This window comes from Tuber melanosporum, assembly GCF_000151645.1.
Source record: "Tuber melanosporum whole genome shotgun sequence assembly, scaffold_41, strain Mel28".
NCBI classification, from domain to species: Eukaryota; Fungi; Ascomycota; class Pezizomycetes; order Pezizales; family Tuberaceae; genus Tuber; species Tuber melanosporum.
Window position 1 is genome coordinate 724,772 of NW_003299086.1, and position 15,898 is coordinate 740,669.

Genomic DNA, 15,898 nt, shown 5'->3' on the forward strand with positions numbered 1-15,898 from the left:
GTCACGGGTTTACGATGGACCGTCGGAGGCGGTCATTCATCCATCATGTTTAAGCAACGTTATTATTAGGAAATCCTGGGTCAGCATTCGACCGACTGACCAATTCGTGAACAACAAGCAAGTAAACTTAGGTTAGCATGATAGCTATAGTTAATGTAAGTTAGTTTTGGGGGGAATGGTAAATTTGGTGAAACTATGAAAGGCGGACAATTTCACATCCAGGGATCCTTGTCTGGTGGATGTGGCTTGGCGCTTGACGTTCCCAGGCTTACTCATACTTTCCATGGGAGGTTCAACGGATAGTCTAATTACCCCGCGAAGATTTTTACTATACAAGTTGAAGAAACTATGATGAATGATGGGTAGGGCGGGTTAATCCGTCAGTCCGGGCCAGGGATTACTTTCCATACGCTGGGAAGCTAGGTTCTGGAAATCGCAGAACGTGCCTCCCCTGCTTTTCCTCGAGAATATCGTACCCCCCCCCCCGGGAATTGAATGCGGTCCCGTATGATACATATAGTAGCAGTTCTGCAAAAACTCCCCCCCAGGCTCGCTTGCCTCCGGGGAGATTCCTCGCCCAAGTAATCATAGATAGTCTACACACCCCGTGTTTCCGGAACTCTCTACTACCGGCCTGTACTACAAGATTCATCAACGATCACTCGTTTGGCGAGAGCACTTGTTGGTTACAGTACGGAAGTTTAGGAAGTCCCCCGCCCCCCGAGAGGAAAAAAAAAAAAAAAAAGGCAGAGTAAACCTACTTTCCAAAATTTCAGAAACTGTATGTTGATTCTGGAAATCCCTTGATCGTAAGGGGAGGGAAGCCGTCGATCATGAAACCTGCACGGGAGTTTTCGTCACTAGAGCGGTATATTTACAAGGTAACTCTATATATTGCCAGCAAGCAGGTACCGTGGACAGACAGGGGAGGGCTCATCTCGACTTTTCATCCACTGTCATTTGTCCGTCCATCCAACGGCTAGTGTGGAACGGTTCCTGGAGCTGGCGGTGTAAATGTGGGTGAAAGGGGCATTCGAGATAGTGTATCCCCAGGTGGGGGGTTACCCAGGTTGGGTTGAACTTTTTGTATTGATGCCAGTGGTACTGTATGATGCCAATAATAATAAAAGAACTATTTAGTCAGGCTGCTCCTGCTAACACTTTTTCCATATCGAGTGCGATCCCAAGGCTACTAAAGACCCTCGCGGGGGCTTTTTGTTCTCCCGCCAACGCAATATAAAATCCAATTCTTGACCCCCTCTCGTCTTCGTATTATTATTATCTTTATCACACATCGATCTGCAAGAACGGAAGTAGGGTTATTTTTGCTGTGGGCTGTATAATAGCGTCGGAATGGGATTTTGGGAAGGGGGTGGTGCGCTGTTGTTTGTCATATTCACCTCTGCTCAAGGAATCAGAGCGACTGGACCATGTGCGAGAAGGATATTGGAACTGCACTCCACACGGTTACGATAAAACTCGCTGGTATTTTCTCCATGTCTGCTTCAGCTGAAGGATGAATTCGAGACGTGTTCCCCCCCAACCCAACCTAAAGGACTGCTTAGCCCGAGCTCCGATCACTGCAGGTTTTCGCCCTATATTGTGGCTGTTAAGGTAGTCTAATTCAAGCAACATGGTAAAAAAAGTATCATACCGTATGAAACGCATTTCGTAAATCTCCAGGTAAAGCAAACTTGGTGTTCGCTCAATCATGCACTTTTCTGCGTCGCCCTACTCGAATACCGGTAGGGTACTTGTAACGTTAGAACACCCCTCCCCCGAAAACTAAATGTGCCACCGATTTCCAGCGGGTTATGGATTATCATGGCTTGTAAGTTTATCATGTAATCCTGCGATCGTCAAATGAGACCTCCCCCCGACAACCGTGTCGGTATTATAGGATATTCAGCCTGCCATAGCCCTGCCCGGTGCGATGGTACTAGTACAATTCTCCTTTCCAGTATCATAACCATCCCTCCTCGGAGTGGGATGCACAGCCCCCCCTAAAGTCGGCCAGGAGGAGGGGTTGGTGAGGTTGCAGTCTCCGCACCCCACAAAGATATGGGTGTTAAACACCGGTGTGTTATTATACTGCATGGTATAATGCCGTACGATACCGTTGCAATGCGCAGGAATTATCATAGAAGGCTCCTTGTGGAGCGTGGTAGACTATGATACAGTGCTAGTAGACTAGTGTCGAAGCGTCTTTAGAGGGAATCGCGTGCGACTCGGAATGCAAGCAAAAGTGCCAAAAACCTCGGTGGTACGTTATGCAACGGCTATAGTCTTCAAAGGGAGAAAGGGAGAGAGATCCCCACCTCGACATTGCGAGTATGATACCAGTATGATACAGTAGAGCCTTAAGTTTGTTAATCCACCACGAGAACAACGGTGTCCCACGTGATATGCGAATGCATAGTCCAGTACCGCACGATAAACATACAATATTTCCACATTCCACGAGTTTACAAGGCACAGCCATGCGCACGATATCCCCAGTCCCTCCAGCGCAGTAACAAGAACAGCGGCAGCGGCATCAAAATCCCATCATGCATATCATATCCACACACACACCCCTCACCTAACCATACCATACCCACAACCACGCGACGAAAAAGTTCCAAGGTTCATCACCGCTGTTGGCTCTCTCTCAGCTCTGGTCGGTCCTTCGGCGAAATGTTGTGTCAGTGAGGGATATTTATTACGGTAATTTTTTATTTTTTTCACCCAACTTATCCCCCAAAGAAAAAAATATTGTGCACCTAGCCTTGATTCACTAACTGTGCCGTGCGCCCGGGATAAGCATTCTTACCGCGCACCTAATCCGTCAGTGACTCCGGGCCAAGACACTTACAGTATCTGGAGTGTGATGTGGAAAGCGAGGCTGCCTACTTTACCTGTACGGTGTGATGCCAGCGGTGAGAGGGTTTTGGCTCTTCTCTTCACGAGTGCCTTGCGCCAAAAGGTTATCCCGTGCTAATGATGTTCTTGGGAGAGGGGTATCATGCGGTGGTGCTCCGGAAGAGGGCATCATCAAACGCCTTCTCATACTGTAACCGCTGCATCTGCGAGCACTACGAGCACGGTGCAGTGCCAGTTCAATCAGAGCGTGAATGGGCTATTGGAAGATGCAAGCTTCTGAGAGTGATCTCTTCCAAGCATTTTGCCTAATCTTTACCATCCCATCAGGGGGAAAGGCTCCACAACATTGTAGCTTGGTGGGAGAGAGAAAACCCCTGCACAGTATCCTCGATTGAGGTATTTCCCCCTCCGGGGCAAAAAGCTTGTTCACTCACTTTAACTTATTTTGCACAGCCTCCGGCCCCAAACAGAATATGATATGATACAAGTACTGTACTCGTACAAGTACAGTACAAGCACACCAGACCCAGATGAGGATTACCACTCAAGCGCAACTAACCTACCCAACCACCAAAGTGCCGGGAGTTTCACTCGGAACACGGCATACCGGCACGCGCACCTCGCTGCACTGTACAGTAGGAGCAACTCTACTCGAGTACCAGAAGGCATGGGTTGGCATACCCCGACCCCTTCCTAGACATGTTCAATGAGGCTCAGCTACCCCCGCCCAATAAACTCGAAGCGAGACTTGGAGGACACGACGCGTCACTCGGAATTCGTAGCGACCGGATCTAACGGCTTCAGCTCGCGGTTATCCCTCACAAAAAGGCTCGTCCAGAGTACCACGGAAGTGAAAGGGTGAAAGTGACGTTACCTCCACTGCTGGCTGCCCGCCTCTTGCCAATCGCCAAGCCCCAGCCACACCCGGAAAATGGCTTCTTGCAGGACAACACCAAAACACAACGTGGGAGAGGGGAAAGAAGGAAAGAAGGAAAGCAGGGCGGTAAGAGAAGATGGAACGAGGGAAAAATAAGAAAATAAAAAATGTGTGGGGTGGTCCTATATCAGCATGGCCTACCAAGCAAGAGAATGGATGTTAAAGATCCAGGTGCACCACCTGTGGGTGAGTTGTTGGTTGGTTCTTAAATCTTCAACACCAATCCTTCCACTCGCCTGGAGAGAGAGAGAGAGAAACATAGAAGGGTTCTGCCCACTGCACTGGAAGTGCTCTATTATATTAAATGGCTTCCTTCGTCCGCCATCCCACGCATCCTTACAATCGGCATTCATACAACCCAAATCCCCCCCATCAATACGGTCGGGACATGGAGATGCAACAACCCCTGAACGGTGGGCGGGATCATGGGAAGATTGAGAGGGATGTCACTTCGCCAATACCGGACCCCGAGATGACGAGACCGGGGAGGCGTGGTTGCAATCCTTTCCGCGCTTTCGTTATCATGTTGAGGAGCTCAAGCAGTTTGGGCGCTTGCACCAACGTTTGTCCAACAATTCCACCCTCTTCTCCTTTGCAATAGCGTACAAGCGGTGGGCTGATGGTGTTTAGGTCCTCCTACCCTTCGTACCTGTTGGCTTGTTGCTTCACTGGTGGAAGCCCGATCTGCATTTATGGATATTTTTGACCAATTATCTAGCTATGATCCCCATGGCGAATTTGTACGCTTCCGTTGCGGTAGTGTTTATATTGATGCCCTACTAACGCTGGTCCAGACTAGCCTTCTCGAGCGCCCAATTTTCTCGAAGGCTCCCGAGAGTGCTTGGTGTGATAATCCAACTTACTTTTGCTTCTTCCGTCGAGGTCATTCTATGCCTCGTGCTGCTATTCAAGGTAACCCGATACTCCCCTCTGGCAAGCGCGTCTAACAATGACAGAGCCAATTCCAAGTCATCCAAGCGGCTCTCCTGGGCAGTATGTTGGCCAATCTCCTCCTCTGTACGGGCCTCTGCTTCATCGTCGGCGGGATCCGCACGAAAGCGCAAGAGTTCAGCGAAACCGTGGTAGAAACTGGCGGCGGATTGCTCCTAGTCAGCGTGGCATCCTTGATGCTCCCATGCGCCTTTTTTGAGTCAGTATCCGCAATGGGCCGCCTCCCCCAGGACGAGCTCGATCACAAGGTCCTCCACATATCTCGCTTCTCGGCGGTACTACTTCTGATAGCCTACGTCACGTATCTCTTCTTCCAGCTCGCCACTCATCACTCCGAGTTTGACCAGGCACTCTACGAGAGCGAGCAGAGGAACAAAGACCGGGCAGACAATATCCGCCGGGAAAACCTAACAATTGGCGAGGCGGCCTTTTTGACATTCATGAGTTTGGCATTCGTCACGCTGCACGCCGTGTTCCTAGTTGAACAGATTCATTGGATTGTCTCGCATAAACATGTTTCCGACGCCTTTATGGGCTTGATCCTGGTGCCGCTGGTGGAAAAGGCTGCCGAGCATCTCAAGGGAATCGACGAAGCATGGGATGGTAGATCACCCCCCCCCTCCCCCCTCCATCGCTTAATTGACACTCTGCTCCTCCAGACGCAATGGACTTTGCACTCTCCCACCTCCTCGGCTCAACAATTCAAACCGCCCTACTCGTCTCCCCGATAATAGTCCTAGTCGGCTGGGCAGCGCACAAACCCTTCAACCTCAACTTTGAAGTCTTCATGGTCATCGCCCTGGTCTTCTCTGTCCTCATCGTGGGGAACTTTATCAAGGATCGGAAGAGCAACTACCTGGAAGGCGCGCTGTGCGTCATATTTTACATCATGATTGCGTATGTTTCCCCGCTCCCCCACAACAAGGCGTGGTAGTAACGGACTTATAGCGTGACAACGTGGTATTATCCGAGCCCGGAGGGTATGGAGGAGGAACATTAGGGGTTGGGCTTAATTTTTCTTATCCCAGGAGTTGGTGGGCTTTTTTTCTTCCTCTTCTTTCAATCGTGAGGGTATGGCATAGCCTATCATTTGTGGTTGGAGCGAGTTTCTTGTGCAAATATACCCAGCTTCAGTTTCTGCTCTTTTCCCCTTTCTTTTTTTGTTTGATATCAGGTGACAATATGGATTGTACACCCTTTTTTTGTAGGGGGATTAATAGGAATCATAGCATGTCACTCGTGTTTGGAAAACATAGCAAGAACCAAAGAAAACATGACATGAATGGAAAAGAACAGTTCAGTAGAGGCAGAAAACCACCACGGCCGCCTCCACTAACCGACACGAACCAGACAAGAAGTATTCGCGCGCAGTACAGTACCTTTAATAAATATCGGCCCACCCATGATTGCCCAACGACGAGCGAGAAGACGAGAAGCCCCCAAAAGATGAAGAAGCACATGCAACAACGAAGGGCTTCCCCATCTCCACGGACCGCAACCCCCATCCAGCGAGCGAGATATCGCCAGAAGAAGGGAAAATGGCGACTCTACCAGACGGCCCTATCCCACCGGCTAGATCTAGAAGAGCGGCGGGCGGTTGCCCACGGGCCCAAGGTACCGCACCACACCGTGCCGTATGACCCACAGTGCAATCCCAATCGTGGATGTCACGTGAGGTCGGTGCATAGGATAGGATAGTATAGACATAACCCGTCCTCTATGAATTCGGAGTGCCCCTCCCGTTATGATAAAAAGGATTCCGCATATCATACACACTCCGGTCTTACCACACCCGTACCGCACCGTTGACTCAGGGGAGTTAAGGATGAGATGGAGGTTCTCACTAGCTTTTTTTTTTAAAAGTCCCGAGCGAAACACTCTCTCCAATTCACCGTGAGGGTCTAGAGATTTGTTTTCGTCGCAGCAGCGATATCGTATTCTCAAGTGATCAGGTCCGACGTCCTTTGAAATTCATGGCTCTTTTCTTCTTCTTCCCGTACCGAGTCCGCATTGAAATTGCCTCCAGTTATATCGCTACTACTATTCTGAACTCGCATGGTAAAGCAGATACCAGCATCAATCAGCATTGCTCTAGCGCCAAGCCTCCGAGCAATAGCACTTTCCGCAGGGCCGTTAATTTAGTTCCACAGTAGGATGGGTGCCATGGTCTGCCGGCGCGATTGGAATCGGAGTAAAACTATGCTAGTAGTATCAGCTTCTCACGTCAGTTTTTTTTTTCTTTCTTTTTTCCCCCTCGGGGAGAATGCGCGATACATCTATCGTACCGGACTAAGCTCGAGGATGGAGTTTTCGGCCACCTTGACACAACAGAAACAACGCCGAATTGTCTTCTATTTACAACTCCCATTCAAACATACATGCTTCCATCTGTGCCCTTTGCAATAATTTTCATGTTCTTAATGCTTCTTCCCCGTCCAGTGGCCTTTTTGCCTTTGCCTGCGCTTTCTTCTCCGCAATTCTGACCTTCTGCGCATCTGACTCTGCCCGTGCCTGAACCTCTGCATCGAGTGAGCGCTTGATACTATCTACATTTGCAAATACTGTGTTTGGGTCTAGAATAATCTTCTTCCTCTTCTTCTGCTCCAACTCCTCTAGGCGATGTTGTAGTTGTTGGTTGCTGGCCTTTAATTGGGCCTGTTGAACGGTAACCTCACCAAGAGCTTTCCCAACTTTCTGAAAAGCCATTCTCTGATCTCTAGTCATCGGACCTAGTGTTTTTAAGTGCTTCGTGGATGTCGTGGGGATGTTTTGGTGTATGAAAAAAGTGCTCACTATTCTCTGTTCGTAGACGCTTTGGTGTAGAAGGTGGTGAAGATGTATGTGAGCATGATTGGTAACCAATATCAGGTTGGGCTATGGTTTGGTGCACTTGGGAAGATTTGAGTGCTTTATCAGGATTCCATGGGTAGAGGCCTGCTGTGGACCACCCTGCGCACAAGGTACGGGTTGTGAAGATCTCCTCTCGTGCCTGTTGATAGGCTTGAATAAAGCGACGCTTTTTTACTGGCGCCTCATAGTCCAGGTGTGCAAGATCCATGATTTCCTTACGATATTGTGACTTCAGAGGAGAGAAGATGCCCAAATCCAAGGGCTGTAACACATGACTAGAATGGGCTGGAAGATAGAGGATGTTAATCTGATTTTGTTTGCACATCCACATGAATTCGATAGTTGCATGGCTGCCATGTCTATCCAAGAGCAAGATACGATGAGTGATTCGACTATTAGGCAGGAGGCAGGCATTCTTCGGCAGAAACACTTCCGATAGCCATCGCAGTCCAATATCATTTGACGTCCATCCTTTAGAAGTAGTTGTAATTAGCCAATCTGGTATGTTTTCAGCAGTCAACCATGATGTCTGTAGATCTTTGCCTTTAAACATAATCAACGGGCGAATAGAGGAACCGGAAGCATTTATTGCCTCAATCACAGAAACCCACTCACGATTCTCAGGTGATTGGATATAGGGTTTCCATTTTCCACTCGCTCCCAGCACAACTGTATTGCTGCAAACACCTAGGGCGATCCCATGCTCGTCCATATTCCAAACATTGCATTGCTGAGTATTGTGACTTGCCCGAGTAGTGTCGAACCGGTCATAAAACTCCTGAATCTGATGAGACTGGGTGCCACGAATATGGGCGGATTCAATAGGTCTTCCAATCATACTCGCAATCTCCAGATTTCGCTTCATAAACATAGGAACCTACTTTTGTCCAAGCAGCTTAGTGTCTCCTGCGAAGGACAAGATCAAAGCAGCCATTTCCCTTATTTGTGCATGTGATGGAGCATATCCACAGGCTTCCTGCTGGATAATCCAGTCACATAGTGATCACTCTTGCTCTGGAGATAGTCGCTGTTGATAATGATGCCCAACTTGCGCACTGGACCCACCAGCCCGACAACTTTGGAGAGTAGAAGGAGAAATTCCATACTCTTTAGCAGCCCCCCGCTCCCAGGTGCCATTGCGAATGGCTTCAAGGGCTAAGTCAATAGCGTTCTCGCGAATACTCATTGTGCTTTGGTCATGCGATGAGAATATTTTGCGCTTGATCATGGTTGCCACGGTGGCCGAAAACCCCATCCTCAAGCTTATGATTACCGGGGAGAAATGATTTATCACAGTACTGTACCGTTCCGTGGACAGCTCCTCTCTCCTTTCGAGGAGGATCGATCGAAGGTGTTGTACATAATCATTCATTCTGATTGGTTGGTTTATTTCTCTCTCTCTCCCCTGCTCGTAGGAAGCCAGTTGATGACGAAAACAAACTTCCTTCCTTCGTTCCTGAATCGAAAGGGAAATACTTCGGCATCATCCTATGGGGCATCTACTGTAGATTGTGATGGACTATGTCAACAAACTTTCACAAGAGAAAAGAGAAAAAGAGAAAAAGATCCGTCTTGGTGTGTGTGTGTGCGTTTGGAAAAAGGGAGGAAGAAAAAAAAAAACAGTCCTTCAACTAACAGCAAAGTTTATCCCAGATCAAGCTAGCGCGAGAAACCTCATGACCAACAGACCATGAGAAAGAAAAACGATGACTTTTTTAAAAACAGTGCTGTATTTACCGAGGGGGGCAGACATTTCGAATTAATCCACCCCGGAGATGGGATGAAACCCCTTCCTTCGATATCATACTATACCGTTTTTTGACAATTTCTTTTCGGTTTTTTTTTTTTTCGTCCATCGTGTTCGAAATGGACGAGATCATGTGATATCACTCGGTGTAAGTCCTTTTTTTTTCCCCTCCAAGGTGGCATTCACAAGCGTGATAAGAAACTCAATTCCCCCCTCCTCTTCCTCCTTCATCCGTTGAGGGAAAAACATGGCCCGAATATAGCTCATTCTATGCAGCGCGAGAGAAACAAGTCGTAATGCGCTAACCCCGTCCGTCCCCATCGGGACTGTATGCGCGCTTGACGACGAGCACATACCGGTATCATACTCACATCATCGCCTTATCCATCGAGTCGTGATGTGATATCCCTTGTTATGATACTCCTAAAAGGCTGAATAAGTGTTATAGAAATAATATCCTGTTGTTCGCGAGTGTCCAAACTCAACTTGCCGGGTGGGAATATCTGCCGTTGGGCACTTGGTATATGATTCAATGCTCAAATTATGGCGTATGATAGTTTCTTTCTTTTCTTTTCTTTTCTCGTTTTAGACGCTATAGCTGTTTCTCTGCTTTTTTCTGGTTTTGTATATAATGGATCCGTCTCCCCACCCAGTTCAGTTTTTTTTTTACCCTCTTCTTTTCCTCGGGGTTGGTTGGAGTTTTTCTTTGTGAGTACCTTTCTTTCCGCCATTATTTCTCGTTTTGAAGTATGTGGCTAACGAGTTGGTTGTGTAGGTTGGAACGGCGTCCGTTTTCTCCTTTTTTTTTTTTCACACACCTCCGGCGCAGGAAGGAGTATGCACGATTGGATAGAATAGATGTGGGGGGAGGTGTTATGCTCCGCATCATGGCGCTGGGTAAATAGTGAGTGAGTACGACACCTCCACTTCTCGAGCGTACTCGAACTGACGAGCGGCATCATAGGTATCATAGGTATGATAGGTTGGACGGCGTTGGTCTCCTTGCACTATCCTGTACGAGTATCATACACGTGTATCCTAGCGGTACACCCTCCTCCTTCTACGCCCTAATAATCATAATCGTAATTTCTAATCAAGGCTGCGGGATCCGATCGAGTTTGTGGTTGGCGTTGGTATTGGAGTTGTCTGGTCCGCGCCGTCTGCGGTGGGATCAGCAAATTGGAGATCTTGAATCTTTATCGGGGTGAACGGTGTTGTTATATTATAAAATATAATATCCTTTCTTCGTTTCCTTCTATAGTACCTCGGAATGGACCCTCTGGAGGGCGGCACGGAGAGGACCATAAGAGAATGGCGGCAATATCACATCAAGGCCCACAGAACGAGATGTGTACCACGTGTCCAAAGCGACATTAATATTATTGGGAGGGGGGAATAAGGAAAGGAAAAATCAATCGTCTGGCATAGACAATCCACAATGATCCCACCGCAGGAATTGGGTTTACCACTATAGGCGGGGGAATTCGGCGCTCTCATCATCGCTGGAGGGTGCAATAGTGTCATTCATGGCCTGTAGGCCATCCCGCGTCCTACCACGTAAGCGCCTTCCGATTCCACTCCTGGAGCCATGATGAACGCTCAGTTTAGAGCCCGGCCCCGGAAAAACCCCCAGATAGCAACTCATGCACTCTGGCCGAATGCAGGGTGGGAGTCACCGAAAATCACTCGTCATTTGGCTCAGTCCTGCTGTTGGAGATATATCCGCACACGTACGTATCATATATCAGCATCACACACGATAGCTCAACGCGCTAGCTCCGAATATTTTCTCCCTTTTTTTATATCTTCCCCCCTTCCTACACTTTACCCCTGTCGAACACTTGACAGACTTCCCTCCTCAAATCATTTCCCATTTCCAACGCCTGCGCAGTGTGTTCCCGTCCACCCGTTTCTATAAGGAAGTGAAGAGCTCACCGCCGCTCTCGGTGCATATCCCCCGAACGAGAGGGGGGGGGCTTATATAAAGATGAGATATCGCCCCCTCTCCCATCCGCCAGAACTTGTTCAAAAACCAAGCGCATCGAGCATTCCACCCACACACCTTCCACCACTCCTGTCAAACGACCTATGCATGCCGAGGACAGGCGGAGCCGTTTGTCTTTTAAAAAAGTCGCGATGGACCGGAAGTTACTCCCGGTGGTAAGCGGTACGTATGCTGGGTTCCATCACACCGCGGGGATATTTGTTTCCTTCCTTCCTTCCTTCCCCCCACCCCCCCGCCGGTGCAGAGCACGGTGCATCCGATACAACGTAAACAGACCAGTACATCGTAGGATGTATCATGTTCAAACGCGCAAACGCGGCCGAGGACGGGGGCGCAACGCAAGACTCACGAATTCTCACTCATTCAACAGCCTCCCCCCCTGCCGCCCGCTGCTGTAGTATCATACAACGCCCGGAAAAAACGTACTATAACCGGCACTCACGCAGAAGCCAGCCTGCAAACGCGATGAAATCAGCCCACCCCCCCTCCCAATTACCTGAACCGCCACCGTCCCGACGGCTCAGCCTTCCCCCCCATCGAGGATGGGTAGGGTACGATACGACGTTGCTCCTCCAAAGGAAAAAAGAAGAAAAGATAGCAATCAAGGCAGAATATCAGTCGGCATGATACGATACCAGCGGGAGGACATCACGGAAATAAAAAATAAATATAAAAAAAAGTAAAAAAAATATATATATATATCAAGAAATATCAACCACCCGAGTGATCGTACATGACTCGCTTACCTCACCCACCCACACACCCACACACCTTTTCCACAGCTATCATAGCACTGGGGGAGAGGGGGGCCAATGCGCTCCTACAACCCAGCTTCCGGCACAATCCGCCCCCACACCACACCCCCCCCCAGTCGAACGCGCCCGCACACCCAATAATTGTTCACAACCGTCAAACACACGACCCCCGCCCAACAAATATCAAAACGAACCACCCATCCATCCCCCTCGCTCGCAGCCTAAAAATAAATAGAACAAATTAAAAAAAAAATTTAAAAGGGAAAGAAAAAGGAAAAAAAACGCCAAGTCCCACAGTCATTTATTCTCGAGTGATATGTTGTGATGGATTGCCGGGAAGGAGGGAGACTGCAGAAGCGCGTGCGAAAAAAATTCATCATGAGTTTGTGCATGATACACACACAAAGCCATCACAAGGCACAGGTAATACCGCCAAGTGCTTCATTTTCTTTTACCTGGAGTCAAAAGATTGGTCCTTCCTTCGTAGGTAGATATGGTATAATCGATGATTATTATATAGCCTCGCTCTTCTTTTTTTTGCTTCCCTTTCCCTTTTCCAAAACATTCCTTGCCATGCCTCGCCCGCCCTTGTCCCACGAGGTGAATGACACCCGATATATGATGATACCCACAGCGATAATACTACTACAATATCCCTCCCTCCCCTCCTCCTCCAAAGGAACGTGCGCTATGCTAATAAACATGCAATACACCACTTCAGAACGAACAAGCGAGAACCATGTGATATGCTGCGATATGATATGACTCGATAATAAAAATTTTCCATCCCTACAGAAAAATAGAATAAAAATCGAAGTAGGATAAACGATAAATGAAAGGATATAAAAATAATAATATAAAAGAAATTTCAAAAAGAACGCAGACACAAGCATCGAAACGGTAAAGGGTAATTTAAAATCCAAAACCGGAAGAGTGGCCAAAAGATGAAAAGGAAAAAAAAAATTTAACGATACAAAGAAAAGGGAAGAAAAAAGTCGAAGTCAAAGGTTCTCAATCATCACACTAAATGAGAGTACATGTTGGTCGAACGATATAAAAAAGTTTCATGCAAAAAAAAAAAAAAAGATAGCAATGTGGTGGGCAGAAACAAAAATAAACGAAAAGAGCCCATTAAAAAACTATAAGTCAGTTCTTTCCGCGTCCCTACTCTCTCAGTTTAACAAAAAAGATATTCGTCTCCAAAATGTATTCCTCTAATGACCCCAAAATCTGACTGTTAAAAATTACCCCGTAATTACGTCCCTCGAAATACCCCTTTTAATGCATATTGACATCTTCCTCGGCCCACCCGATGCCATTCCCCATACCATTATAACCATTAACGCCAAGCCCAATCTGGTTCTGCTGACCCAAAACCGGCATGCTCAATGCACGGTTATGCTGCCCTCCAACCCTCAGGTTCTGGTTTTGAATACCCATACCTGCAAGTCCCAATCCGTTCGCTCCATTATGGGTTTGACCCAGCCCCTCGACAGCCGCAGTAGCGGCCTGACCGGAGGGGTCAAGCTGGGAACCAGATGGCTGGCCATAGACAGCCGCCGCCTGAGCAGCAGCGAGCTGCTGTTGGAGATTAGAAGCATACATGGCCGCTTCTTGCTGTTGTTGCTGTTGAGAAAGATACGCCTGGAGAGGGTTCGCAGCAGCACCATTGTTGAGCATGTGCTGAACGTTTGGGGTTGTCGGAGTTCCAACATTGTTGGGACTATTGGAGTTGTGCATGCCAGATGGGCTAAGCTGAGCTGGACTTCCTCCGGATCCCGACTGAGACAAACTAGGCTGAAGGCCACCAGATGGAGGCCCATTTACCGGGCTGGTGCTCGGCAAGGGCGGATGGCCAGCAGATGTTGGGGTGCCAGACTGATGATTGTTTGTTGTCTGTCTAGGCGGGTTGCCGCATCTGTCCTTTCCGAAATTGATCTTGAAGCGCTTGTACTCCTCTCGCCCTCGTACAGCTTCGATTGCCTTGATGGCATTCGCAATGTTGGTGAAGTTGACAAACGCGCAACTTTTCTCCCTCAATGCATTTACCAGCTCAATCTCTCCATACTCCGAGAAATCTTGTCGGAGACGCTCCTCGCTCCATGATTCATCCAGGTTCCCAACATAAACGTTCCTGCTTGCACCACCCGAAACTGCAAGAGCAATAGCGGGGGGAAGAGCACCAGAATGCTTACCCCATCCAATCTTAAGACGACGGTTATGAATCATCAGCCCCTGGAGATTCGACAGAGCATAAAAGCTCGCCGCGGCAGTGGGATCGATGAAAGTGACAAAGCAAATGTGCTTGTCGGGGATATAGCGGATGTGATGCAGAAGCCCACCACGCACAACGTTACAAATCTCCTCGATGGTTGTTTCCGGATGAATGTTGCCTAGGTAAACAGTTCGGTTCCCCAGGTTGTTCATCCCGCCGGCTGAAGTTGCGACTGCCGCCGCGGCTACAGATTGCTGTGCAAGTGCTGAAGAGATCATCTCCCTATCAGCTCCATTGAGCACATGGGCATACCCGGGGGCGATTCCAAGGTACTGGGCAGCATTCTGTTGCTGGGTCTTGGAAACATAGGCACATCTATCCTTTCCATAGTAAACACGACGAGGAGACTGCCACTTGGCCTCCTGGGGGAGTTGAGAGACAGCCTTGATGGCATTGCCAATGGACAAAAAGTGTACGAATCCAATAGCCTTCTCACGAACAATTTTGACAGTATCAATAGGTCCGAACTTTCCAAGATCCTCCCTAAGTTCCTCTTCACTCACATCCTCGGGGAGATTCCCGAGATACACATTACGGGAAGCACCCGACTGCTGCACGGCGAGAGCTACCGAAGTCGGCACCTGGGAAGGCTTTCCCCAACCAACCTTGACGTCCTGGCCCCTAATGGAGAGCTTCTTCAAGATCGCATCCGAGTGAAAATGGTTGGCGGAAGAGCTGTCAAGAAACGAGATGAAAGCACAGTTCTTGTCGGGCAATAGACGTACAGACTCAATTTGACCCGAGCGCACGTGACCAAGAATTTCTTCCGCAGACGTCTCGGGTGGAATATTACCAAGGTACACAGTGCGCGAGGTCCCTGCAATCATGCCAGGTGTTGCAGCCAACGGAGAAGTAGCGGTGGGCGAAGATTGCTGGTAGTAGGTAGCGTACTGCTGGTTGAAACCCGTCGGTGACCCTAGCCCGTTGGCGCCGAATGTTGGCGAAAGAGGGTTCCCGGATGTTGGAGTCTGCTGGAATCCGTGCATAGGAAAATTGGGAGACGCAAAGGCATTGGGCGTACCGGGTTGAAACGGGGAGAGGAGATGGGACGGAATCAGTTGAGTGAACTGCATATCGTATCCAGTTCCTGGGGAAGCCATGCCGTTGTCCCCTCCATGAGGAGCCCCAGTGTTGATCGACGGCATATTTATGCGGCGTCTGTTGGGGTGATTGACCGAATCAGTGCTAAATCCAGCGGGCATAGACATCTGTTCTCCGTTCGCACGATCTGCTGACGATGATTTCGAAAGGGGATGGGGTAATCTGGTCGTTTGTACAGATTCACTGTGCATCGCTCCTTCTAGCGAACGCGGTAGGACAAACCTGTCCAAGTGAGGAACTTGCAAGACAGCCGTGGTGATAGATTTGAAGATGAATCCGGTGTATTATTTCTGGACGCGTATGGAGGCTTCTGTTACTGCTGGAGACGGATGAGGTAGCAGAATACGGCAAGTTATCGAACTGTTGTTGGTAAACCGGGAGATTTCAATGTTCCTGACAACCTGCTTGTCAGAGG

General features: G+C 48.6%; 3 protein-coding genes; 1 reads left to right on the top strand and 2 right to left on the bottom strand.

Moving 5' to 3' along the window:
• Positions 1-1,070: 1,070 nt before the first annotated feature.
• GSTUM_00008073001 (uncharacterized protein) lies at positions 1,071-2,482 on the bottom strand (the record flags this gene model as incomplete). XM_002839836.2 has 1 exon in its annotated part: positions 1,071-2,482. One exon carries the CDS (start codon positions 2,480-2,482, stop codon positions 2,183-2,185), a length of 300 nt encoding a protein of 99 aa, XP_002839882.1. The 3' UTR covers positions 1,071-2,182.
• Positions 2,483-2,516: 34 nt separating this feature from the next.
• GSTUM_00008074001 (uncharacterized protein) lies at positions 2,517-5,992 on the top strand. XM_002839837.2 has 8 exons: positions 2,517-2,706; positions 2,804-3,258; positions 3,316-4,361; positions 4,430-4,539; positions 4,594-4,711; positions 4,756-5,353; positions 5,410-5,647; positions 5,699-5,992. Exons 3-8 carry the CDS (start codon positions 4,188-4,190, stop codon positions 5,748-5,750), a joined length of 1,290 nt encoding a protein of 429 aa, XP_002839883.1. The 5' UTR covers positions 2,517-2,706; positions 2,804-3,258; positions 3,316-4,187; the 3' UTR covers positions 5,751-5,992.
• Positions 5,993-12,616: 6,624 nt separating this feature from the next.
• On the bottom strand, positions 12,617-15,590 carry GSTUM_00008077001 (uncharacterized protein; the record flags this gene model as incomplete). XM_002839838.2 has 1 exon in its annotated part: positions 12,617-15,590. The coding sequence occupies one exon, from the start codon at positions 15,588-15,590 to the stop codon at positions 13,386-13,388; it is 2,205 nt and encodes a 734-aa protein (XP_002839884.1). The 3' UTR covers positions 12,617-13,385.
• Positions 15,591-15,898: the final 308 nt, after the last annotated feature.